Source organism: Anguilla rostrata, chromosome 5, assembly GCF_018555375.3.
Source record: "Anguilla rostrata isolate EN2019 chromosome 5, ASM1855537v3, whole genome shotgun sequence".
In the NCBI taxonomy this organism is placed as follows: domain Eukaryota; kingdom Metazoa; phylum Chordata; class Actinopteri; order Anguilliformes; family Anguillidae; genus Anguilla; species Anguilla rostrata.
The window spans coordinates 8,665,121-8,690,830 of NC_057937.1; the positions used below are offsets into that span (position 1 = coordinate 8,665,121).

General features: G+C 44.1%; 3 protein-coding genes and 2 long non-coding RNA genes across 8 annotated transcripts; all 5 read right to left on the reverse strand.

Moving 5' to 3' along the window:
* Positions 1-291: 291 nt before the first annotated feature.
* On the reverse strand, positions 292-5,597 carry LOC135254634 (uncharacterized). 4 transcript variants are annotated; one of them, XR_010329933.1, is made up of 7 exons: positions 5,225-5,597; positions 4,945-5,033; positions 4,051-4,181; positions 3,374-3,489; positions 2,386-2,479; positions 823-896; positions 292-698 (listed from the first exon to the last, which is right to left on the reverse strand). It is a non-coding gene; the product is annotated as an uncharacterized LOC135254634 (long non-coding RNA). The 4 variants fall into 4 exon arrangements; XR_010329930.1 differs by having other exon boundaries at positions 295-698; positions 5,246-5,597; XR_010329932.1 differs by lacking the exon at positions 2,386-2,479 and having other exon boundaries at positions 297-698; positions 5,246-5,596.
* A 3,880-nt stretch (positions 5,598-9,477) lies between these two features.
* LOC135254638 (uncharacterized) lies at positions 9,478-11,724 on the reverse strand. Its single transcript, XR_010329937.1, has 4 exons — positions 11,515-11,724; positions 11,089-11,153; positions 10,629-10,807; positions 9,478-10,191 (listed from the first exon to the last, which is right to left on the reverse strand). It is a non-coding gene; the product is annotated as an uncharacterized LOC135254638 (long non-coding RNA).
* Positions 11,725-13,116: 1,392 nt separating this feature from the next.
* LOC135256040 (mucin-2-like) lies at positions 13,117-17,259 on the reverse strand. Its single transcript, XM_064337914.1, has one exon. The coding sequence runs from the start codon at positions 16,933-16,935 to the stop codon at positions 13,117-13,119; it is 3,819 nt and encodes a 1,272-aa protein (XP_064193984.1). The 5' UTR covers positions 16,936-17,259.
* A 485-nt stretch (positions 17,260-17,744) lies between these two features.
* Positions 17,745-18,989, reverse strand: LOC135256041 (uncharacterized). Its single transcript, XM_064337915.1, has one exon. It carries the CDS (start codon positions 18,837-18,839, stop codon positions 17,745-17,747), a length of 1,095 nt encoding a protein of 364 aa, XP_064193985.1. The 5' UTR covers positions 18,840-18,989.
* Positions 18,990-19,362: 373 nt separating this feature from the next.
* On the reverse strand, positions 19,363-25,337 carry LOC135256042 (mucin-2-like). The gene is made up of 3 exons (XM_064337916.1): positions 22,485-25,337; positions 22,148-22,275; positions 19,363-19,654 (listed from the first exon to the last, which is right to left on the reverse strand). Exons 1-3 carry the CDS (start codon positions 25,335-25,337, stop codon positions 19,363-19,365), a joined length of 3,273 nt encoding a protein of 1,090 aa, XP_064193986.1.
* Positions 25,338-25,710: the final 373 nt, after the last annotated feature.

Genomic DNA, 25,710 nt, shown 5'->3' on the forward strand with positions numbered 1-25,710 from the left:
GGGCTGCAGTTGCAATGGGAGCTGCGGTGTCGGGCTGCAGTTGCAATGGAGCTGCGGTTGTCGGGCTGCAGTTGCAATGGGAGCTGCAGCTGTCGGGGCTGCAGTTGCAATGGGAGCTGCGGTTGTCGGGGCTGCAGTTGCAATGGGAGCTGCGGTTGTCGGGGCTGCAGTTGCAATGGGAGCTGCGGTTGTCGGGGCTGCAGTTGCAATGGGAGCTGCGGTTGTCGGTGCTGCAGTTGCAATGAGGAGCTGGGCTGTCGGGGCTGCAGTTGCAATGGGAGCTGCGGTTGTCGGTGCTGCAGTTGCAATGGGAGCTGCGGCTTGTCGGGCTGCAGTTGCAATGGGAGCTGCGGTTGTCGGGGCTGCAGTTGCAATGGGAGCTGCGGCTGTCGGTGCTGCAGTTGCAATGGGAGCTGCGGTTGTCGGGGCTGCAGTTGCAATGGGAGCTGCGGCTGTCGGGGCTGCAGTTGCAATGGGAGCTGCGGTTGTCGGGGCTGCAGTTGCAATGGGAGCTGCGGTTGTCGGGGCTGCAGTTGCAATGGGAGCTGCGGCTGTCGGAGCTGCAGTTGCAATGGGAGCTGCGGCTGTCGGGGCTGCAGTTGCAATGGGAGCTGCAGTTGTCGGGGCTGCAGTTGCAATGGGAGCTGCGGCTGTTGGTGCTGCAGTTGTGGCTGGAGCTACAGTTGTAGCTGAAGCTGCTGTTGGAGGAGTAAAAAATAATTTTCATTATTTATTAGCATTATAATTTACTAAAGACAGGAAAAATCTTTTTTTCACCATTCACTATTTATGTGCTATATATGGACTTACCAATTCACTTACCAATTATAAGAAACAATAGCATCAGGTTTTTTCCTTTCATCTTAAATTTATCTTTCGAACTCGATACTGCGAATCTAAAAAAAAAAATCAATTAGTCAATATAGTCATCATTATAAGCAGCATTTCAGAGATAAGAACTATTGTTATCAATTCTAGAAAACAAGAAAAACCAAAATTCAAATAACTGACATTCAGCTCAATTCATTGTTTAGATAATTTTAATCACTATTATTTTTTATTTCACAGTTAGGGTGGAAGAAAACTAAATTATAATTCTGAAATAACTGAAAATAATTTGAAAAAAGTAACGAGAGTTCAATTATGAGAGCCGGTCTTTAAACCTATTTTAGATGTAGTTTTACCTGCAGTCTAGAACCATGTACAGGACTGCGTCATTCAGCTATGGTGTCTGCAGTCACTTAATTCTTAATTTAATTCTAGTGAACTAGCCTATACACGAATGACTCCGTGTGGAAAATGACTCAAGAGAATCAGCCGCAAATTGGATTTTTCTAAAGGGCCCCTCATTCTGATGACAGAACACTACATCAAGGAGCTTCTCCAATCCACTTCACGAGTCAGTTTTAAAAGAACCTGAACCAAGCACTCCTCAATATCTAGCTTCTGCTTAGCCTGGAGACACCAAGTCTTTTGTGAGGCTAACAGAAAGGTCTGTGAAAAAGCTGTAGCTTCTGATCAGTCATAGAATGACCACTAATAAGCAATAAACATTTTTTTTCAGACTGGCCAAATGTATTCATATTCCAATTTTTTTTGGCTGGACCGCATTGTGACTGAGTGACTGATGATGAAGTTACACCACTGATAGTCCGGTTCGGTCCAGCCATATACTAGGTTTTGACCTGGTCTTGTTTCTTATTTTTCAGAATGTTTCACAAGGTTTTTTTTTTTTTTTTAACAAATAAAAATTTGAGTGCAATTAAATTCAAAGTGACAAAGCATTTCAGTTTTTTTTTTTAGCAACCCAACCTGCACAGAATCTTCAAAGATCTTCAAGAAAGACAAACTGAGCTGGGATAATTCTAAAAGCTTGTGGTGAAGCTACTCCCTGGAAAATTAGTCCTGAAAACTTCTACTTTATGGAATCACTCAGTATATCCATGGAAAAATACTCAAACCTCTGACAGGTGTTGAATGAAAAGAGCAGAAAAGAGAAGAAAGTATGATTACTACTCCAAAAAAGATCTGCATTATAATTAAATATGCTTACCTTGTCCTGAGTTCCCTTTCAGGCATTCTGAGGCATATAACTAAGTATATTAATATTCTGCAGCTGCTTGCGTTCTATCTGGTTTTCAACTGAAATGATGGTGAAGCTGAAGCTTTTACTCTCTTTGTGTTGATGTTCCTCTAAAGCGACCCCTGTGCATGTGCAATACATGCCTCAGACCTTCCATACTTATAACATGACAGAATGACGTAAAATGACAGAAAACCTAAATATGTTGACATACATTGACAAACGGGAAAAAGACAAAAATAGACTGGGTCTCATGAATACTCTGTCCTTCTTGAATTTGCTTGCCACGCCCTGTGACTTACAGAAAATTCTTTGTTCTCTTTACCCGGCAGATGTGGTCTCTGATGCTGTCTTGCCTGAAGATAAGTGACACATCAAAATTCCGAAATGCCTGAGCTGAGGGAGACAAACAGTTATCTGTGAATCTGTCTCAGGCCTAGCATTTCAGCCTCATACCCACTACCTATGATAAAACAATGGAATTTTTAAGGCTAAAGATTTACAGAAGCAATTCAAGTTCAGCAGCTTGATAACAGGTACAGTGACAGGGCCTCACCTTGAAATCAAACCTGCATTTGAGTTACAACCCCCCTACAAGGAAGGAGTAACAATTTATAACACAATGACCATCTATAATGACCCCCATGTTTTGGTAAGATGTTGGCCCTCTTCCATTTTGTCTAAGTAAATTATTACATTGTGCTACATCCATTGCCCCAGTGATGGGGATATTTCACTGTGTCAGTGGTGTCTTTCAGATGAGACAATATGCCAAATTTCTGGCTCATTGTGGCTCTTAAATATCCCTACACACTTATTTGGACAGAGTAGAATTTTATCCCTAAAGCACTGGTCATATCCTCATCCCAGCACTCTACATCTGGCTACCTAATCGTCACTAGCATTTAATTGCCTGGAAATTCCTTTCATCCCCTGGGTTTTGACTTTAAAAGAAAAATTGAGTCTTGGTTTACCTCCCTGGCTGCATACGGTATAAATCATGACAGACATAAAGTTTTCAAAAATCCACTGGTCTACGCATTGTCTATTTATTCGGTCCTTTGAGAATAAAGCTGGACTCTATAAAAGACTGCAATTTTCCCCCATTTGTTTGAGTGTACAATATTGCTCTTTGCCAATGTTGGTCATTTAATGCAACTGTTTTTTGCTCACCATTATCAAGGGTGCCAATAATCTTCGGGAACATTGGGTAATATATAATTTATTCCAGGGTATGACGTTTTCACACCATGCACATACATTGTGAATTCCTGATGTCGTTGTCATTACCTAGCCGGTTATAAGAGTGCTGTTTTCTTCCTTGTCGCAGTTCCAGGCCAACGCCCTTGCTCATGTGATGTTAAAATGAAGACACACGCCACCAAGTGGCTCTTCTGATTATGAACCTATCAAAAAATATCAGTAAATAATACCAACAAGTAATAACAATACATTTTTCAATTTAAATGTGTCTTTTTCCTTGATTTTCTTTATTGAAATAGGTAGCAATGGTAACATGATTAGCAACCAAACAAACCAAAGCTTTTAGAAAGCAGCACATTCACGAAAACATAGGACAAATAACCGAATCTGACAATTTAAAGAGATTACAAAAACTTGTAGATCAATTAAGAATTGGCTATTTCATTATTCATATATTGCCATTAATTTACGTGAAAATTCTAACAACCATATTTGAATTTTTTTCTACTTGAGTATTACAAATGTTTTACAAAATTATTATTGTTATTATTATTACAACAAAATCATATTCTTACAAACTTTGACTGCTTTTGTATGGCTGAATTCCATCCTGGAAATGTCCTTTGTGTTTTTTTAATGTCACAATCCAACATATTCTCTGGATTCTTACATTAAGAAAGAAAAACTATAACCAAGAATACACACACAAATACCGGCACATTATACAAAAAAGACTGTACAGTGCAGTACTTAAAATTTCTCACTGTTCACTTTCTTCTGTTGTTGTTTCTTTGAGCCGTTTTCATCAGTAAAAAGGTATTCGAAGCAACTAACTCCTTGACCTTGTGTGGTAATGACATTATGTGACCATTAGCAATTTGGCCCCCTAAAAATGCTGGACAAAGAAATACATGTTCAAGACAATTATAACATTTCCCACAGTAAGATACATAAGACTCCACAATTCTGTATGTATGAACTAATAGGAAGGTGTATGATTACTTGTTTAACACAAATGTTATTTCCTCATTTTTGTTTTATGCAGCTATTGCATTTATTACACATGCCAAAAAGCAAAACTGTTGCAATATGTTACATTAACTGTGAAACTGTATAGAAATGCAGTGTCTCCATTATTTATGACAGTACTGTATATATACAGAGAGTACCATAATGCTTAGGACAAAGACAGTTTATTGAAAGGCTTTGTACACCACAATTTTAGATTTGTAATCAAACATTTCACGTGGGCAAAGGACTCCTTTTCAGCTTTTATTTAAGGTCAAATTATACATTTTGGTTTCACCATGTGGAAATTACGCCACTTTTTCTTTTTAAATAGTCCCCCATTTCAGGGTGTCATAATGTTCGGGACGAATGGCATCACAGGTGTTTAATCAGGTGTGTTTAATTCCTTCCTTAGTTCAGGTATACAACAGCTTTCAGTGTCCACTGTAGTATTTCTTACTCCCCTCCAATAACAGACTCCGGTGGTATCTATTATCCGTCATCAGTATTTGTGCCAGTGAAAGTCAAGGAAGCCATTAGAGGCTGAGAAGTAATGAAAAACTGAGACATGGGCCAAATCATAGCTCAGAAATCACAAAGAGCCTGGTAAGTCAAGGAAGACCTCTACAGTTTATGACAAGAATTCTCACCAAAATGAAGAAAACCCCAAGCTGTCCAACAGATCAGAAACACTCAGGAGGCAGTTGTGGATCTGTCGATGGCTACTGTCCACAGAAAACTTTATGAACAGAAATACAGAAGTTAGGTTTTTGACACAAAAACAGAATGGGCAGGCTAAAGTTTGATAAGAGCTTACAGATTTCTGTATTAATTACAACCAAGATTCACTTGTAGCAGAGTGATGGCAAGAGGAACTTCCCAAGATCCAGAACTAATTCAACTAATAGTCTACAAATTAATTGTGTTCACCATAGGTCTTCCTTGGCTTACCAGACTCTTTGTTTCTGAGTGCCCCAGGGATCTATTTCTTCTTAATGATGTCCTGAAGAGTTAATTTTTATAAGCCTAAAGTTTGGCCTGTGACTGACAGTTTCTTATCTCAGCCTAATAATGGCTTCCTTGACTTTCATTGGCACAACGCCAGACCCCATGTTGACAAGTACTGATAAGAGTTCCAAGGAAATAAAAAGGCAAAAATAAAAACTGCTTACTGAAAACTGTCACACATGCTGGAAGGAAGTAATTGAATACACCTGACCAATCAGAAACACCTGTGATGCCATTTCTGAACTTGACACAAGGAATTAACAGCTAGAATAACTGAAATTCTGAAAAGCATAATAATCTAAGGAAAACCAGGAACTTAAAGACATACAGGAACACCTGTAGACAATGACCTAAATGAACAGACATGTCTGGAATGCGGGGAACTCAATTATCTAATTGCAACAACAATTAGTGGATGCTAGACAGAATCACAGGGGAATCAAAAGGAAGTGGGTACGAACAAAAACATGGGCTGGAATTCAATGGGCCGAAGCCGGAGGCGTGACCTGTCATTTCTGCATGGTGAAACCAAAATGTATAAAAGCTGAGAAGGTGCACTTTAACCACATTTGCGTTATTTGATTACAAATATAAAACTGTTAAATTTCTACTGAGAGTAACATGAAACGATGAGGTTTAATTAAAAAATAGAAAAAATCTTAGACACAACTTTCCTTGAAATAGCCTCTTTTCGCTTTAATTGCAATTAAACATATTATTAGAAGTCCATCCAATCATTTTGCAAAGTATACATGTAATTAAATATATATTTATATTATAGCTGAGACTTTAACTTTTCATTTGCTTCTGGTTAGAATATTCAAACGTAAATTATGCTGAGAAATATGGCAAAGAGTGAAAAGTGTGCCAACCAACCCCGGTCTCCCCTACTTGTATGCCACCAATGACAGAACATGGTAGGCATAAGATAGAGTGTTTTAATACTCCATCATAACATTTCTCAAGCATCTACGTACAATACAATGCACAAAATATCCTACAATAACAAAGTGTAAGGCCAAGATGTACAAACACATTCTGTAGCTACACAATGCAGAATAGATAGCTCAGACAATCAACAGTCATCTGTATTTGTTCGCAGGAAATGGGAAATAGAAAGAGACCACTGACAGCGGTCCCTTGGGAGGTTTTTAAGATAAGATAAGATAAGATATACTTTATTGAACCCCGTGGGGTAATTTGTCCTCTGCATTTGACCCATCTTAGTTACTTAGGAGCAGTGGGAAGCCACAGTGCAGCGCCCGGGGACCAACTCCAGTTCTGAGGCCAGTGCATTGGTCAAGGGAAACTGAAGGAGCACACCTAACATGCATGTCTTTGAGTGTGGGAACAAAACATTTTAATTAACAGTTTGTTTTTAGTAGACTACTGATTAACGAATTGATTGGATTTGTTCAACTCAGACCTGATCTTCATAAATGTATTGAACTGAACTTTAACTCTAGGCTATATGGTGACGTGATATCGACTGATACAGCTGTTTGGATCGAAAAGACATTAGGAACCGAAGAATAATGTAACGTCTTGTGATAGATGTTCACCGATGTAAGACGGCCATGAAAAACATATAAATGTAGTGGAGAAAATAGATGAAAGACTATTTGTATCATATAACATGGAATTGTATTGAATTACCTTACTTTGTGTTAACTTTTAAAACTATTAGGACTGTTAGGTGTACCCCTTGCTGCACTGGTTTTTTACCCGAACCACGGGGTCAAATGTAACATTTCACTCTGTACTTTCAGTCAGATTGCTAGCGAATGGTATGTCCCAGATATTTCATTGTGGTGTGTAATCATAGCAAAGGGGTGTAGGATATTTGTATTAACAAAATGATTAATCTATCTCCGTTTTCAGCCAAATACTGTTACTTCCCCGCTCTCACATATGTGTGTGTGTATATGTGTGTACATGTGTACACGTACACGTGTGTGTGTGTGTGTGTGTGTACAGTGTCATGAAAAATTATTCCTCCCTTTCTGATTTCCTCTCTTATTACATATTTGTCACCCTGGTTTCAGATCTTTAGACAAAATGCAATATTAGACAAATGGAAACTGAGTAAGCACGAAACACATTTTAAAAATGATTTCATTTATTTAATCAAAAAAGTTATGAAACACCCAATATCACCCGTGTGAATAAGTAATTGCCCCCTTAGTTACTCACTTAGTTACAACCAATTAACCAAATTAATTGATAATTAGATTCAGCAGATTGAACACAGCCAGGCTTGATTGCAGCCAGCCCTTTTGAATCTAAACCTCACTCATATTGAACCGTACCCTCAGAGAGAAGTAGTCACCAGTTTCTGCAGGCACACTATGCCACAATCAAAGGAATTTCCAGAAGAGATGGGAAAAACAGATGTTGAAATATATCTGTCTGAAATGGATTATAAAGCCATTTCTAAAGCTCTGGGACTCACCAAACCACAGTGAGAGCCATTGTCTCCAAATGGAGAACATTTGGAACAGTGATGAATCTTCCCAGGAGTGGCTGGCCTACAAACATTTCTCCAAGGGTGCAGCAACTACTTATCCAGGAAGCCACAAAAGACCCAAGAAGAACTAAAGTCCAAAGAACTACAGGCCTCTTTAGGTTCTACTATGGTCAGTGTTCATAAGGTCAGTGGACAAAAATGGGATTCATGGGAGAGTAGCACGGTGGAAACCACTGCTAACCAACAGAATCATTCATGCTCTTCTCATATTTGCAAACATGCACCTGGATAATCTTTTGGGATAATGTTCTATGGACAGACGAGTCCTAACTTTTTGAAGGACATGGATCCCATTCTGTCTGGTGTAAAGCAAAGACAGCATTTTGCTGTAAGAACGGCATACCAACAATCAACATGGTAGTGCTAGTGTGATGGTGTGGGGTTTGGGGATGCTTTGCTGCCTCAGGGCCTGATCAACTGGACATTATTGAAGGAACAATGAATTCTGCTCTGAACCAGAAAATTCTGAAGGAGAATGTCTGGTCATCTGTCCATGAGCTGAACCTGAAGCACAAATATTCAATTATGATTGGCTGACAGCCATGCATTATTTGTGTATAGGCACTGTAAAGTGTATATTGGCACAGTAGTCTAGGTACTTTGCCTCATTACAGTTCGAAATCGACAGTTCGAAAACTTTTAAATTGTCAGCTTAGAAATTAAATCTTTCTGTGTCCATATTCCCAAATAAGTAAAAGGAAATGTAACCATAGCCAACAGGTTTGTAACAGTTGATTCAAAAAACCCATAGCTAAGGTTAAACATGCAGGCCAAAAGTTTTTTTTTAATTTTATTTATTTATTTTTTTGTGCAGTGAATATCTTAGTTGCAACACATTACAATTTTTGTGGTCAGGGATGCAGTATTTATTCCATCCATCCATTATCTACACGCGATAATTCCTGGCCAGGGTCACGGGGGGTGCTGGAGCCTATCCCAGCATGTGCTGTGCGAGATGTGAGAACACACCCTGTACAGTTTGCCAGTCCATCGCAGCGCACACGCACCATTCACTCACACACCCATACTTTAGGGGCAATTTAGACACTCCAGTTAACCAAACCTGCATGTCTTTGGACTTTGGGATGAAACTGGAGTCCCCAGAGGAAGCCCACGTGGACATTGGGAGAGCATACAAACCCAGAAAGGCCCCGGGAATCGAACCAAGGACCTTCTTGCTGTGTGGCAACAGTGGTACCTGTAGTATTTATCAAGTAAGGAAATGTTAACAGTGTTTTTTGCAGTGTTTATAGAATTGTGTCTTGTACCCTTATGAACATTTTTAAACCCAATTGTCCTTTCTTGTGAGGGAAGGAGAGTGCTGTGTGGGGAGAGAAGAGAGAAAAAGAGAAAACAGAAAAAAAACAGAAAGGTCTGGTGGTGAAGGGGGGTGGTGGCGAGCTATGCGTTATTGAAAACTCCATTTTAAAATTGTACATGCAATGAATTTCGGTGAATGAGAGATCCTCTTAATTTACCATTCTCTGTATAATTAGTTTATACATCCCCTATAAAGTGTCTAAAGCTTTCATTTATCATTAACAGGAAAGTTGACCTGTGGTCATTCAGAAGCAGGATTTGCCATTTCAACTACTGACTGTTGTTAATACTATAGAATATTAGATGATTTGTCACCTACCAGTGCCATTGGCTGGAGTTCAGGAAACACTGTTAATCCATACATAACGTCTACCTTGACAAAACAGTCTGAAGCAAATATCATGCAAATATATTAAGAGATTTATTTATATAATAGACATCTTTTCAAACTATAGTTTCGAACATACATTTCTTAAGCCCTCAGTTAATTAACAGTACACTATTTTGTGGGCTAGAAAGTAATAGTCACGAAAGGCAATTGTAACTGATGAAGACACTTTTTTTTTGGCCAGCAAAAAAACGAATATGATGTCATATTTGATAAATTTGTATGTATGAATAAAACATTTATGTTTGCACTTAAAATTAAATCTTTAATAAAGAATAGAGCGACAGATTGTACAGTAGAGATATATTCGAATATAAATAATCACACAAGTGAAAAATGACTTTTCAGCTCTCGTCACCCATCATTTTAAATGAGGTAGGTAATTGAAGAGACAGAAAAATAGCAGAATAAAATGAAAAATAAACATTAATGAAACCTTGTGTATTTTTTCTCGCAGATTTTGCTACATTTTCAAAAAGCATAAAGGCAGGTATTTCTCCGGCTAAAATTGAAGCAGCTTCATGTCTGTTGACAAAAAGTAAATGGCCAGAATAAGAGGAAACAGAAAAGTGATGACTTTCTGGGGTTTGATTGTTGCCATGGCACTGCTTGTTGTCATCATTGTTGGGGTAGTGGTGGCAGTATTGCCCATTTCTGTTTAAAGCCAAAACATGAATAAAACACATTAATAAATACCAACAGGAGTTTACTTTATTCAAATAAATAAATAAATACAGAAAACAGATGTATTTGTGAAACTAATAACTGTATCAGTAGTAATGTGCCACGTCTAACACATTTGTCCAATGAGGTATAAGAGCTACTAAGAGCAGTTATTGTTGTTATTGTAATTGTTATGGTTTCTATTTATTGTTCTTATTATTAACAATCTTGTTTTATTGGCCCAGAGATGAGATTGGACATGCAAGGCATACTGGCATAAATAAATAAATAAATAAATAATTCAACATTATATATTTATATATATTTAAAATCCACCAGAACCATTTTAATTATGCACAGTTGACACTGCATAGAAGAAAGATAAATAAACAATATGATGCAACTTGAGCGAAGAGTGAAGAACTGACCTGCATTAATGGTGGATGGAATGATGTTTAAAAAGACTACTGAGTTATTGAGGGCCTCCACAAGGGCTGTTTCAGCCACGGTGACATTTGGAACCACGCTCTGGTTCCTGAAGATCACGTTTGTGTCCACTTCTATGGAATCCGCACGGAAAATGGGAAAAAAGAGAGGAGGTCCACGCCTGCTCATGGGAAGGTCATGAAAAGGAAAGGGGGGGGGGGGGGAGTCAGTGGTGGTGAGGGAAATACAAAGGGGGAGAAGAGGGTGAAGGGAAAGAGAAAGGTTAGGCAGGCTAGACAAGAAGCATTTTCCTATAAAGCAGCTGCCCTCATGGTCCTTCTGCAACCACAGTCTCAAAGCGACTCGTAGAAAATGCCATATCTCATCCTGGGGCAGTGACTTCTGTAGTATTCCATCGCCATGGCAATGGCTGTAGCCAATAAAAGGAGCTTCTACACTTACCTGAAACCTGTTACAATGCATCTCAGGAAGGTTAGAGGGAAAGCCCTCCAGTATCCACGATTCAACTGTCGAAAAATAAGAACATGTAAAGTATGCAGGTTAGTACAATACAACTATTAATTATGTTTGTTTTGTATATTTAAGCAAAGAACTTTCTTAAGTAAATGCAGTGAAAACATAAGACAACATTGAATGTCTTTAAATCTTTGTTCTTAAACAAAGAAGAATAAAGTATTTTATGTTTCCTTTAGATACATTGTTTTGTAAATCTAAGGCTGATAGTATAAGAATTCTGGGTATCAAATCAAATCATTTTTATTTTATTTTTTAGCTCTGACAGTGATGCAAGCTCTGACTTTAAGGAAATAGAAAAAAGCAACAAAAAAAAAAAAAGCCTACAAACAGAAGTGAGGAATGACCAGTTACCTCTGTGGTGACATTTTGAGCCAGGTTCTGGAACTCAACGGAGCTGTGGTCCAACAGTTTCTGTGTAAAAATTCTAGTGATTCTGAATAGCAGGATCAGGACACCCTCCTCTCTTGATGGTGGATCTGTAGAGGCAGTGGTAGCTGGAGCAGTGGCTGGTGGCATTGGTGGTACTGTTGATGATGTTGTTGCTGGAGGTGCAGTGGTTGTTCTGGCGCAGATTATGATACTGATAGTTGTGGCAGCTGTCATGTGAGATTTAGTAGTAGCTGGTGCAGTGTGTGGTTGTGGTGATAGTTGTTGAGACACTTGTCTGGTGTGAGCATTGTAGAGCTGGTAGGTGCAGCTGGTGTGGTTGTGGGTGACGTAGTTTTGAGAACAACTTCTGTGACTGGTGCTGATGCAGTTGTGGGGACAGCTGTCATGGTTGGAGGTACAGCTGTAATTGGGGCAGCTGCTGTTGTTGTGGGTGACGTAGTTTTGAGAATAACTTCTGTGGCTGGTGCTGATGCGGTTGTGGGGACAGCTGGTCTGGTTGAAGGTACAGCTGTAATTGGGACAGATGCTGTGGTTGTGGGTGATGTAGTTTTGAGAACAGGTTCTGTGGCTGGAGCTACAATAGTTGGGGGGGCACCTGTCATGGTTTGAGGTACAACTGTAGTTGGGGCAGCTGCGGTGGTAGCAGTTAAAGTAGTTTTTGGAGCAGTTGTTGAAGGTACAGCAGTCATTGGGGGAGCCATTGTGGTTGGAGCCAAAGTACTTTTGGGGGCTGCTGTTGCAGGAACTTCAGTGGTAATTTGGGAAGTTGTGGTTGGAGGAGACGGAGTAGTGAGGTCAGCGGTTGTAGTTTTTGTAGTAGATGTTGCGGCTTTGGTTGTTGAGAGTGCTCTAGTTGTTGTTGGGGCTGCAGTTGTAATCTGGCCTAAGGTTGTAGTCCGGGCTGCAGTTGTTGTTGGCGCTGCAGTTGTACTGGGGGCTACCGTTGTTGTGTGTTGGGGTAAGTCTTTAGATACTTCAATAGAGCTTGCTGTAATATTGAGGTCTGAGACAGTTACGTTTTCGACAGCATCAGACAATACGCCGGCCACCTCTTCCTCAGTTGGCTGTGGATCTGAACTTGTGATATTGAATGTCATCTCTGCTTCTGTGATTGTGGATCCCCTCCTAGAGAAGAACACACGTTCATCACAGATGGTCCTGACTCGCACCTGGTTATGGTATTAGCTGATGAGTGTGCTCAGATACACCTCAAATTCAAACGCGCAATTTTGCTCAAAGCCAAACACACTCAAACACACTCACACACATACAAGCACAAACAGTTTATTGGCATGACACAGAATGGAAGAATCTGAAATTACCTGAATTGTAAGACAATCAGTTTGACGAAGGATGGAAAATGACGTTTGAAGAGGGGCTCAAGCTGAAAACAGGAGGTTGGTTATTGACAAAAAACACTATGACAAACAGATTTTAATCATATGTAAGAATGAACTGAACTTCATTAAGTGAAAATGGACTTGTTTTTAACATTAGGAAAAAAGAAGAAAAAACTAACTGCAATGTAATGTTCTTTATACCTCAGGGGATAATTCAGATTTGTCAGTTCAGACTCACCAGATCCCTGATCAATTTTTCTCTCTTCTGAAAAGCTTGGGAAGCACGATTTGCAAAATCAGCTTGAAAGGCGTCCCTGGAAATAAACACCAGGTACAAAATGAAGGGTGTCGTCGGGCCTACAGTTGTTGTTGAGGCTGAGGTTGTGGTTGGGGCTGCTGTTGTAGTTGGGTTTTTAGTTGTAGTCACGGCTGCAGTTGTAGTTAGGCTATTAGTTTTCGTTGTGGTTGTAGTGGGAGATGCAGTTGTAGTTTTGGTTGTGGTTGTAGTGGGGGCTGCAGTTGTAGTTAGGGTGGCGGCTGTAGCCGGAGCTGCACTTATATGTGAGGTTTTCATTGTGGGGGCTCTGGTTGTAGTTGGCACTGCAGTTGTTGTTGAGTCTGCGATTGTAGTTGGGGCTGATATTGTTTTGGGAGCTGCTGTTGTAGTTGGGGCTGATGTTGATGTTGGTGGTGCAGTTGCAGGTGGGGTTTCAGTTGTAGTCGCAGCTGAACTTGTAGTTGGGGTTGCGGTTGTAGTTGGGACTACTGTTATAGTTTGGGTTTTAGTTGTAGTCTGGGCTGCAGTTGTTGTTGCTGTTGTTGTTGAGGCTACTGTTGTGATTGGGGCTTTACTTGTAGTCACTGCAGTGGTAGTTGGGGCTGCAGTTATAGTCGGGGCTGCAGTTGTAGTTGGGGCTGAGGATGTTGTTGGGACTCTGGTTGTAGTTAGGGTTTTAATTGTAGTCGTAATTGCAGTAGAAGTTGGAGCTGCTGTTGTAGTTGGGGCTGTGGCTGTAGTCAGGGCTGCAGTTGTAGTTAGGGCTGAAATTGTACTTGGGATGTTAGTTGTAGGCGCGGTTGCACTTGTAGTTTGGGCTGTGGTTGTCGTGGGAGCTGTGGTTGTAGTTGGGGATGCAGTTGTACTTTGGGCTGTAGACGTAGTGGGTACTGTGGTTATAGTTGGGGCTGCTGTTGTTGGTGCTGTTGTTGGGGCATCTGTTGTAGTCACGGCTGTAGTCGTACTTCGGGCTGCAGTCGTAGCTGAGGCTGTCATTGTAGTTGGGGCTGCTGTTGTTGTTGGGGCTGCAGTTGCAGTCAGGGCTACAGTTGTAGTTGGGGCTGTGGTTGTAGTGGATGCTGCGATTGTAGTTGGGGCATAAGTTGTACTCGGGGCTGTAGAAATAGTCGGGACTGTAGTAGTAGTTTGGGCTGCTTTTGTAGTTGGGGTTGCAGTTGTAGTTGGGGCTTCCGTTGTCATCACGGCTGCAGTTGTTGTCGGTGCTATAATTGTTGTTGGTGCTGTTACTGTAGTCTGGGCTGCAGTTGCAGTGGGGGCTGTGGTTGTAGCGGGAGCCTTGGTTGTATTTGGGGCTGTAGTTGTACTGGGGATTGAGGTTGTAGTTGGTTCTGCAGTTGTAGTAGGGAATCCAGTTGTCACTGCCATAGTTGGTATTGCAGTTGTAGTTTGGGCCTCAGTAGTAGTTGCAGATGCAGTTGTAGTGGGCTCTGCCGTTGTAGTACGTGTTGTGGCTGTCGTTGGAATTGCAGTTGTAGTTGGAGAATAAGTTGAAGTGGGGGCTGCAGTAGTAGTGGGTGCTGCCATTGTAAAAGGTGCTGATGCTATAGGTGTAGTTGGAGCTGTAGTTGTAGTTGGGGCTCCAGTTGTCGATAGGGCTGCAGTTGTAGTTGGGGCTGCTGTTGTAGTAGGTGCTGCAGTTGTAGTTGGTGTTGTAGGTGTAGTTGGGTCTGTAGTTGTAGCTGGAGTTGTAGTTGTAGTTGGCAATGCAGTTGTTTTTGGTGCTGTTGTAGGTAGAGCTGCCGTTGTTGTTGGTGCTTTAGTTGTAGAAGGCACTGCCGTTGTTGCCGTCGGTGCTGTAGCAGTCGTTGTACTCTGGGCTGCAGCTGTAGCGGGTACAGCCTTTGTTGTTGGTGCTGTAGTTGTAGTTGGAACAGAGGCTGTCCTTGTAATTGGGGCAAGTGTTGTAGTCTGGGCTGCAGTTGTAGTCACAGCTTCAGGTGTAGTCAGGGCTGAAGTTGTAGTTTGGATTTTAGTTGTAGTCACAGCTGCAGTTGTAGTTTGGGTTGCGGTTGTAGTTGGAGTTGCAGTTATAGTCGGGGCAGCAGTTGTAGTTAGGGCTGCATTTGTAGGTGGGGTTGCGGTTGTAGTGGGGGCTATGGTTGTAGTTAAGGTTGCATTTGTAGTATAGGGTTTAGTTGTAGTCCCAGCTGCAGTTGTTGTTGGGGTTGCCGTTGTAAGGGGGGCTGTGGATGTAGTCGGAGCTGTTGATGTAGTCAGGGCCGCAGTTGTAGTTGAGGCTGTGATTGTAGTACGAGCTCTGGTTGTTGTAGGAGCTGCAGTTGTAGATGGGGCTATGGTTGTACTTGTGGCTGCAGTTGTACTTGGGGCAGCTGTTGTAGTTGGGGTTTTATTTGTAGTCACAGCTACAGTTGTAGTTGGGGTTGCGGTTATATTCAGGGCTGCAGTTTTAGTTGGTTGTGTGGTTGTAGTTGGGGCTGTGTTTGTTATGGGAGCTGTTGTTGTAGTCAGGGCTGCAGTTGTAGTTGAGGCTGAGGTTGTAGTATGAGCTCTGGTTGTTGTAGGAGCTGCAGTTGTAGATGGAGCTGCAGTTGTAGTTGGGGCTGCAGTTGTCGTTGGGGCAGATCTTGTAGTGAGGGCTATGGTTGTAGTTTTGGTTGCGGTTGTCTTCAGAGTTGAAGTTGTCATCGGGGCTACAATTGTAATTGGAGATGTTGCTGCAGTTAGGGCTGCAGTTGTAGTTGGGGCTGTGGTTGAAGTGGGGGCTGCGGTTGTAGTTGGGGCTGTGTTTGATATGGGAGCTGTTGTTGTAGTCAGGGCTGCAATTGTAGTTGAGGCTGAGGTTGTAGTATGAGCTCTGGTTGTTGTAGGACCTGCAGTTGTAGATGGAGCTATGGTTGAATTTGGGGCAGGTTTTGTAGTGAGAGCTGTGGTTGTAGTCTGGGCTGCAGTTGTAGTTGAGGTTGCACTTGTAATAGAGGCTGCAGTTGTAGTCGCAGCTGCAGTTGTAGTCAGGAATGCAGTTGTAGTTGGGGTTTTAGTTGTCGTCACAGCTGCAGTTGTAGTTCGGGTTGCGGTTGTAATGGGGAATATGGTTGTACTTGGGGCTGCAGTTGTAGATGGGCCTGCGGTTGTAAGTAGCCCTGCAGTTGTACTTTGGGTTGCTGTTGTAGTTGGTGTTTTAGCTGTAGTCACATCTACAGTTGTAATTGGGGTTGCAGTTGTAATCGGGGTTGCTGGTGTCCTTGGGGCTGTGGTTGCAGTTGGGGATGAAGTTGTAATTGGGGCTGTGTTTGTACTCGGAGCTGTTGTTGTAGTCAGGGCTGCAGATGTAGTTGAAGCTGTTGTTGTAGTATGAGCTCTGGTTGTTGTAGGAGCTGCAGTTGTAGATGGAGCTATGGTTGTAGTTGGGGCAGGTCTTCTAGTGAGAGCTGTGGTTGTAGTCTGGGCTGCAGTTGTAGTTGAGGTTGCACTTGTAATCGGGGCTGCAGTTGTAGTTAGGGCTGTGGTTGTAGTGGGAGCTGTTGTTGCAGTCAGGGTTGCAGTTGTAGTTGAAGCTGTCATTGTAGTATGAGTTCTGGTTGTTGTAGGAGCTGCAGTTGTAGATGGGCCTGCGGTTATAGCTAGGGTTGCGGTTGTAGTTGGGGAAGTTGTTGTAGGCTGGGCTGCAGTTGTAGTCTCAGGTGCAGTTGTAGTCAGGAATGCAGTTGTAGTTGGGGTTTTAGTTGTCAACACAGCTGCAGTTGTAGTTTGGGTTACAGTTGTAGTTGGAGTTTCAGTTGTCATCGGGACTGCAGTTGTAGTTGGCGCTGTAGTTGTAGTTAGAAGAGCGGTTGTTTTTGGTGCTGGAGTTGTTGATAGGGCTGCAGTTGTTGTTGGGGAGACAGTTGTAGATGGTGCTGCAATTGTAGCTGGGGTTGGAGGTTTTGGGCTTGTAGTTGTAGTTAGTGCTGTAGCTGCAGTTGGGACTATGGTTGTTGTCAGTGCTTTAGTTGTAGTAGATGTTGTAGTTGTTGTTGGAGCTGATGTTGTAGTTGGGGCTGCAGTTGTTGTCAGTGCTGCAGTTGTTGTTTGGGCTGCATTAATTGTATGTTCTGCAGTAGTAGTGTGTGCTGCTGTAGTAGTGGCTGCTTCAGTGGTATTTGGGGCTGCAGTAGTAGTGGGCACTGCAATTGTTGTTGGATCTGCAGTTGTTGTTTGATCTGCATTTAGTTGAGTTGCAGTTGTAGTTGTGCTGTTGTTGTCGGCTCAGTGTAGTGGGCTTGTGTTGAGTGGACTTGGTCGTGTTTGGGCTGCAGTTGTAGTAGCTGGTTGTTTTGGGCGCATTGTGTGAGTCTTCAGTTGTAGTGGTGTGCATTGTAGTTGGGCTGTGGTTGTGTTGGCCGCAGTGTTGTTTGTTGTAGTTGGGCTCTTGTTGTAGTCAGGCTGTAGTTGTTGGGCTGCAGTTGTTGGAGTTTTAGTTGTAGTCACGGCTGCAGTTGTAGTGAGGCTGCAGTAGTTGGTTGTGTGTTGCTGGGTTGCGTTGTTTTGGCTGCAGTTGTAGTTGGAGTTTTAGTGTTGTCACGGCTGCAGTTTGTTGGGTCAGTTGAAGTGGTTCAGTTGTAGTGGTGTTTAGTTTTGGGCTGCAGTTGTAGTTGGGGCTGTGTTCTAGTAGGGGCTGTGGTTGATGTCAGAGCTTCAGTTGAAATTGAGGCTATGTTTGTGGTGAGAGCCATACTTGTAGTTGGTATTGCAGTTGTAGTTGGGCCTGCAGTTGTGGATGGGGTTTTCATTGTAGTTTGGGCTTCAGTTGTAGTTGAGTCTGTGTTTGTAGTGGGAGTTGTTGTTGTTGTGGGGGCTGTAGTTGTAGTGGGGACCGTTGTTGTAGTTGGGGCTGGTGTTGTTGTTGGGGCTGCAGTTGTAGTTGGGGCTGTGGTTCTAGTAGGGGCTGTGGTTGATGTCAGAGCTTCAGTTGAAATTGAGGCTGTGTTTGTGGTGAGAGCCATACTTGTAGTTGGGATTGCAGTTGTAGTTGGGCCTGCTGTTGTGGATGGGGTTTTCATTGTAGTTTGGGCTTCAGTTGTAGTTGAGGCTGTAGTTGTCGTTGGGGCTGCTGTTGTCGTTGGGGCTGCAGTTGTTGGGGCTTTTGTTGTAGTCGTGTCGGCAGTTTGAGTTGAGGCTATAGTTGTTGGTACTGCAGTTATAGTCTGGGCTGCAGTTGTAGTGGGGGCTGCAGAAGTAGATATGGCTGTGTTTGTCGTTTGGGCTGCTGTTATAGTTTCCGCTGCAGTCGTAGTTGGAGCTGCAGTTGTAGTTAGGGCTGCTGTTGTTGTCAGGGCCTCAGTTGTAGTTGGGCTTGTGGTTGTAGTGGGGGCTGTACTTATAGCTTGGCTTGCAGTTGTTGTTGAGTCTGTGTTTGTAGTGGGAGTTGTTGTTGTTGTGGGGGCTGTAGTTGTAGTGGGGACCATTGTTGTAGTTGGGGCTGGTGTTGTTGTTGGGACTGCAGTTGTAGTTGGGGCTGTGGTTCTAGTAGGGGCTGTGGTTGATGTCAGAGCTTCAGTTGAAATTGAGGCTGTGTTTGTGGTGAGAGCCATACTTGTAGTTGGGATTGCAGTTGTAGTTGGGGCTGCAGTTGTGGGTGGGGTTTTCATTGTAGTTTGAGCTTCAGTTGTAGTTGAGGCTGTAGTTGTAGTTGGGGCTGCTGTTGTCATTGGGGCTGCAGTTGTTGGGGCTTTTGTTGTAGTCGTGTCGGCAGTTTGAGTTGAGGCTATAGTTGTTGGTACTGCAGTTATAGTCTGGGCTGCAGTTGTAGTGGGGGCTGCAGATGTAGATAGGGCTGTGGTTGTCGTTTGGGCTGCTGTTATAGTTTCCGCTGCAGTCGTAGTTGGAGCTGCAGTTGTAGTTAGGGCTGCTGTTGTTGTCAGGGCCTCAGTTGTAGTTGGGCTTGTGGTTGTAGTGGGGGCTGTACTTATAGCTTGGCTTGCAGTTGTTGTTGAGTCTGTGTTTGTAGTGGGAGTTGTTGTTGTTGTGGGGGCTGTAGTTGTAGTTGGGGCTGGTGTTGTTGTTGGGGCTGCAGTTGTAGTTGGGGCTGTGGTTCTAGTAGGGGTTGTGGTTGATGTCAGAGCTTCAGTTGAAATTGAGGCTGTGTTTGTGGTGAGAGCCATACTTGTAGTTGGGATTGCAGTTGTAGTTGGGCCTGCAGTTGTGGATGGGGTTTTCATTGTAGTTTGGGCTTCAGTTGTAGTTGAGGCTGTAGTTGTTGTTGGGGCAGCAGTTGTAGATAGGGCTGCAGTTGTAGTGGGTGCTGCAGTTGTAGTTGGAGCTGTGGTTGTTGTTGTGCCAGCAGCTGTTGTTTGTGTTGTAGTTGGTGCTCTTGTTGTAGTCAGGATTACAGTTGTAATAGGCGCTGCAGTTGTTGGAGTTTGAGTTGTAGTCACGGCTGCAGTTGTAGATGGGGTTGCGATTGTAGTTGGGGTTGCTGATGTTGTCTGGGCTGCTGTTGTCGTTGGGGCTGAAGTTGTTGGGGCTTTTGTTGTAGTCGTGTCAGCAGTTTGAGTTGAGGCTATAGTTGTTGGTACTGCAGTTATAGTCTGGGCTGCAGTTGTAGTGGGGGCTGCAGATGTAGATAGGGCCGTGGTTGTCGTTTGGGCTGCTGTTATAGTTTCCGCTGCAGTCGTAGTTGGAGCTGCAGTTGTAGTTAGGGCTGCTGTTGTGGTCTGGGCCTCAGTTGTAGTTGGGCTGTGGTGTATGGGGCTGTACTTATGCTTGGCTTGCAGTGTTGTTGAGTCTGTGTTTGTAGTGGGAGTTGTTGTTGTTGTGGGGGCTGTAGTTGTAGTGGGGACCGTTGTTGTAGTTGGGGCTGGTGTTGTTGTTGGGGCTGTGGTTCTAGTAGGGGCTGTGGTTGATGTCAGAGCTTCAGTTGAAATTGAGGCTGTGTTTGTGGTGAGAGCCATACTTGTAGTTGGAGCTGCAGTTGTAGTTAGGGCTGCTGTTGTTGTCAGGGCCTCAGTTGTAGTTGGGCTTGTGGTTGTAGTGAGATCCTTGGTTGTAGTTTGGGCTGCAGTTGTAGATACGGCTGCAGTTGTTGTTGGGACAGCAGTTGTAGATAGGGCTGCAGTTGTAGTGGGTGCTGCAGTTGTAGTTGGAGCTGTGGTTGTTGTTGTGCCAGCAGCTGTTGTTTGTGTTGTAGTTGGTGCTCTTGTTGTAGTCAGGGCTGTAGTTGTAATAGGCGCTGCAGTTGTTGGAGTTTTAGTTGTAGTCACGGCTGCAGTTGTAGATGAGGCTGCGATTGTAGTCGGGGTTGCTGATGTTGTCTGGGCTGCCGTTGTTGTTGCGGCTGCAGTTGTAGTTGGAGTTTTAGTTGTTGTCACGGCTGCAAGTGTTGTTGGGGTTGCAGTTGAAGTGGGAATTTCAGTTGTTGTTGGTGTTTTAGTTGTTGCGGCTGCAGTTGTAGTTGGGGCTGTGGTTCTAGTAGGGGCTGTGGTTGATGTCAGAGCTTCAGTTGAAATTGAGGCTGTGTTTGTGGTGAGAGCCATACTTGTAGTTGGGATTGCAGTTGTAGTTGGGCCTGCAGTTGTGGATGGGGTTTTCATTGTAGTTTGGGCTTCAGTTGTAGTTGAGTCTGTGTTTGTAGTGGGAGTTGTTGTTGTTGTGGGGGCTGTAGTTGTAGTGGGGACTGTGGTTGTAGTTTGGGCTACTGTTGTTGTTGGGGCTGCAGTTGTAGTTGGGGCTGTGGTTTAGTAGGGGCTGTGGTTGATGTCAGAGCTTCAGTTGAAATTGAGGCTGTGTTTGTGGTTGAGAGCCATACTTGTAGTTGGAATTGCAGTTGTAGTTGGGCCTGCAGTTGTGGATGGGGTTTTCATTGTAGTTTGGGCTTCAGTTGTAGTTGAGTCTGTGTTTGTAGTGGGAGTTGTTGTTGTTGTGGGGGCTGTAGTTGTAGTGGGGACCGTTGTTGTAGTTGGGGCTGGTGTTGTTGTTGGGGCTGCAGTTGTAGTTGGGGCTGTGGTTCTAGTAGGGGCTGTGGTTGATGTCAGAGCTTCAGTTGAAATTGAGGCTGTGTTTGTGGTGAGAGCCATACTTGTAGTTGGGATTGCAGTTGTAGTTGGGCCTGCTGTTGTGGATGGGGTTTTCATTGTAGTTTGGGCTTCAGTTGTAGTTGAGGCTGTAGTTGTCGTTGGGGCTGCAGTTGTTGGGGCTTTTGTTGTAGTCGTGTCGGCAGTTTGAGTTGAGGCTATAGTTGTTGGTACTGCAGTTATAGTCTGGGCTGCAGTTGTAGTGGGGGCTGCAGAAGTAGATATGGCTGTGTTTGTCGTTTGGGCTGCTGTTATAGTTTCAGCTGCAGACGTAGTTGGAGCTGCAGTTGTACTTAGGGCTGCTGTTGTTGTCAGGGCCTCAGTTGTAGTTGGGCTTGTGGTTGTAGTGGGGGCTGTACTTATAGCTTGGCTTGCAGTTGTTGTTGAGTCTGTGTTTGTAGTGGGAGTTGTTGTTGTTGTGGGGTCTGTAGTTGTAGTGGGGACCATTGTTGTAGTTGGGGCTGGTGTTGTTGTTGGGACTGTAGTTGTAGTTGGGGCTGTGGTTCTAGTAGGGGCTGTGGTTGATGTCAGAGCTTCAGTTGAAATTGAGGCTGTGTTTGTGGTGAGAGCCATACTTGTAGTTGGGATTGCAGTTGTAGTTGGGGCTGCAGTTGTGGGTGGGGTTTTCATTGTAGTTTGAGCTTCAGTTGTAGTTGAGGCTGTAGTTGTAGTTGGGGCTGCTGTTGTCATTGGGGCTGCAGTTGTTGGGGCTTTTGTTGTAGTCGTGTCGGCAGTTTGAGTTGAGGCTATAGTTGTTGGTACTGCAGTTATAGTCTGGGCTGCAGTTGTAGTGGGGGCTGCAGATGTAGATAGGGCTGTGGTTGTCGTTTGGGCTGCTGTTATAGTTTCCGCTGCAGTCATAGTTGGAGCTGCAGTTGTAGTTAGGGCTGCTGTTGTTGTCAGGGCCTCAGTTGTAGTTGGGCTTGTGGTTGTAGTGGGGGCTGTACTTATAGCTTGGCTTGCAGTTGTTGTTGAGTCTGTGTTTGTAATGGGAGTTGTTGTTGTTGTGGGGGCTGTAGTTGTAGTTGGGGCTGGTGTTGTTGTTGGGGCTGCAGTTGTAGTTGGGGCTGTGGTTCTAGTAGGGGTTGTGGTTGATGTCAGAGCTTCAGTTGAAATTGAGGCTGTGTTTGTGGTGAGAGCCATACTTGTAGTTGGGATTGCAGTTGTAGTTGGGCCTGCAGTTGTGGATGGGGTTTTCATTGTAGTTTGGGCTTCAGTTGTAGTTGAGTCTGTGTTTGTAGTGGGAGTTGTTGTTGTTGTGGGGGCTGTAGTTGTAGTGGGGACCGTTGTTGTAGTTGGGGCTGGTGTTGTTGTTGGGGCTGCAGTTGTAGTTGGGGCTGTGGTTCTAGTAGGGGCTGTGGTTGATGTCAGAGCTTCAGTTGAAATTGAGGCTGTGTTTGTGGTGAGAGCCATACTTGTAGTTGGGATTGCAGTTGTAGTTGGGCCTGCTGTTGTGGATGGGGTTTTCATTGTAGTTTGGGCTTCAGTTGTAGTTGAGGCTGTAGTTGTCGTTGGGGCTGCAGTTGTTGGGGCTTTTGTTGTAGTCGTGTCGGCAGTTTGAGTTGAGGCTATAGTTGTTGGTACTGCAGTTATAGTCTGGGCTGCAGTTGTAGTTGGAGTTTTAATTGTAGTCACGGCTGCAAGTGTTGTTGGGGTTGCAGTTGAAGTGGGGGTTTCAGTTGTAGTTGGTGTTTTAGTTGTTGCGGCTGCAGTTGTAGTTGGGGCTGTGGTTCTAGTAGGGGCTGTGGTTGATGTCAGAGCTTCAGTTGAAATTGAGGCTGTGTTTGTGGTGAGAGCCATACTTGTAGTTGGGATTGCAGTTGTAGTTGGGCCTGCAGTTGTGGATGGGGTTTTCATTGTAGTTTGGGCTTCAGTTGTAGTTGAGTCTGGGTTTGTAGTGGGAGTTGTTGTTGTTGTGGGGGCTGTAGTTGTAGTGGGGACCGTTGTTGTAGTTGGGGCTGGTGTTGTTGTTGGGGCTGCAGTTGTAGTTGGGGCTGTGGTTCTAGTAGGGGCTGTGGTTGATGTCAGAGCTTCAGTTGAAATTGAGGCTGTGTTTGTGGTGAGAGCCATACTTGTAGTTGGGATTGCAGTTGTAGTTGGGCCTGCTGTTGTGGATGGGGTTTTCATTGTAGTTTGGGCTTCAGTTGTAGTTGAGGCTGTAGTTGTCGTTGGGGCTGCAGTTGTTGGGGCTTTTGTTGTAGTCGTGTCAGCAGTTTGAGTTGAGGCTATAGTTGTTGGTACTGCAGTTATAGTCTGGGCTGCAGTTGTAGTGGGGGCTGCAGAAGTTGATAGAGCTGTGGTTGTCGTTTGGGCTGCTGTTATAGTTTCCGCTGCAGTCGTAGTTGGAGCTGCAGTTGTAGTTAGGGCTGCTGTTGTTGTCAGGGCCTCAGTTGTAGTTGGGCTTGTGGTTGTAGTGAGATCCTTGGTTGTAGTTTGGGCTGCAGTTGTAGATAAGGCTGCAGTTGTTGTTGGGACAGCAGTTGTAGATAGGGCTGCAGTTGTAGTGGGTGCTGCAGTTGTAGTTGGAGCTGTGGTTGTTGTTGTGCCAGCAGCTGTTGTTTGTGTTGTAGTTGGTGCTCTTGTTGTAGTCAGGGCTGCAGTTGTAATAGGCGCTGCAGTTGTTGGAGTTTTAGTTGTAGTCACGGCTGCAGTTGTAGATGGGGTTGCGATTGTAGTCGGGGTTGCTGATGTTGTCTGGGCTGCAGTTGTTGTTGCGGCTGCAGTTGTAGTTGGAGTTTTAGTTGTAGTCACGGCTGCAGGTGTTGTTGGGGTTGCAGTTGAAGTGGGGGTTTCAGTTGTAGTTGGGGTTTTAGTTGTTGTTGCGGCTGCAGTTGTAGTTGGGGCTGTGGTTCTAGTAGGGGCTATGGTTGATGTCAGAGCTTCAGTTGAAATTGAGGCTGTGTTTGTGGTGAGAGCCATACTTGTAGTTGGGATTGAAGTTGTAGTTGGGGCTGCAGTTGTGGTTGGGGTTTTCATTGTAGTTTGGGCTTCAGTTGTAGTAGAGGCTGCAGTTGTAGTTGGAGCTGTGGTTGTTGTTGTGCCAGCAGCTGTTGTTTGTGTTGTAATTGATGCTCTTGTTGTAGTCAGGGCTGCAGTTGTAATAGGCGCTGCAGTTGTTGGAGTTTTAGTTGTAGTCACGGCTGCAGTTGTAGATGGGGTTGCGATTGTAGTCGGGGTTGCTGATGTTGTCTGGGCTGCAGTTGTTGTTGGGGCTGCAGTTGTAGTTGGAGTTTTAGTTGTAGTCACGGCTGCAGTTGTTGTTGGGGTTGCAGTTGAAGTGGGGGTTTCAGTTGTAGTTGGGGTTTTAGTTGTTGTTGCGACTGCAGTTGTAGTTGATGTTGCGGTTGTTGTCGGGGCTGCAGTTGTAGTTGGGGTTGACTTTGCAGTTTGTGCTGCAGTTGTACTTGGGGCTGTAGTTGATCTGTGGACTGTGGTGGTAGTTGGGGTTGCTGTTGTTGTTGGGGCTGCAGTTGTGGTTGAGGCTATGGTTGTAGTGAGATCCTTGGTTGTAGTTTGGGCTGCAGTTGTAGATAAGGCTGCAGTTGTTGTTGGGACAGCAGTTGTAGATAGGGCTGCAGTTGTAGTGGGTGCTGCAGTTGTAGTTGGAGCTGTGGTTGTTGTTGTGCCAGCAGCTGTTGTTTGTGTTGTAGTTGGTGCTCTTGTTGTAGTCAGGGCTGCAGTTGTAGTAGACGCTGCAGTTGTAGTTGGAGCTCTGGTTGTTGTTGTGCCAGCAGCTGTTGTTTGTGTTGTAGTTGGTGCTCTTGTTGTAGTCAGGGCTGCAGTTGTAGTAGACGCTGCAGTTGTTGGAGTTTTAGTTGTAGTCACGGCTGCAGTTGTTGTTGGGGCTGCAGTTGTAGTTGGAGTTTTAGTTGTAGTCACGGCTGCAGTTGTTGTTGGGGTTGCGATTGTAGTCGGGGTTGCTGATGTTGTCTGGGCTGCAGTTGTTGTTGCGGCTGCAGTTGTAGTTGGACTTTTAGTTGTAGTCACGGCTGCAGGTGTTGTTGGGGTTGCAGTTGAAGTGGGGGTTTCAGTTGTAGTTGGGGTTTTAGTTGTTGTTGCGGCTGCAGTTGTAGTTGGGGCTGTGGTTGATGTCAGAGCTTCAGTTGAAATTGAGGCTGTGTTTGTGGTGAGAGCCATACTTGTAGTTGGGATTGCAGTTGTAGTTGGGGCTGCAGTTGTGGGTGGGGTTTTCATTGTAGTTTGGGCTTCAGTTGTAGTTGAGGCTGTAGTTGTCGTTGGGGCTACTGTTGTCGTTGGGGCTGCAGTTGTTGGGGTTTTTCTTGTAGTCGTGTCGGCAGTTTGAGTTGAGGCTATAGTTGTTGGTACTGCAGTTATAGTCTGGGCTGCAGTTGTAGATAGGGCTGTGATTGTCGTTTCGGCTGCTGTTATAGTTTCCGCTGCAGTCGTAGTTGGAGCTGCAGTTGTAGTTAGGGCTGCTGTTGTTGTCAGGGCCTCAGTTGTAGTTGGGCTTGTGGTTGTAGTGGGGGCTGTACTTATAGCTTGGCTTGCA

What these genes read in the sequence shown, in the direction of transcription:
- LOC135256042 (XM_064337916.1), bottom strand. Translation starts at nt 25,337, where the DNA reads ATGGCTCTCACCACAAACACAGCCTCAATTTCAACTGAAGCTCTGACA. An exon ending in CAGCCCCAACTACAACAACG is followed by an intron (nt 22,276 to 22,484) that starts GTCCCCACTACA and finishes AACCCCTACTAG; the next exon opens with AACCACAGCCCCAACTACAA. An exon ending in AACTGCAAGCCAAGCTATAA is followed by an intron (nt 19,655 to 22,147) that starts GTACAGCCCCCA and finishes CTACAACAAAAG; the next exon opens with CCCCAACAACTTCAGCCCCA.
- LOC135256040 (XM_064337914.1), bottom strand. Translation starts at nt 16,935, where the DNA reads ATGACAACTGAAACTCCAACTACAACTGTAACCCAAACTACAACTGCA.
- LOC135256041 (XM_064337915.1), bottom strand. Translation starts at nt 18,839, where the DNA reads ATGACAACAGCAGCCCCAACTACAACTACAGCCTCAACTACAACTGAA.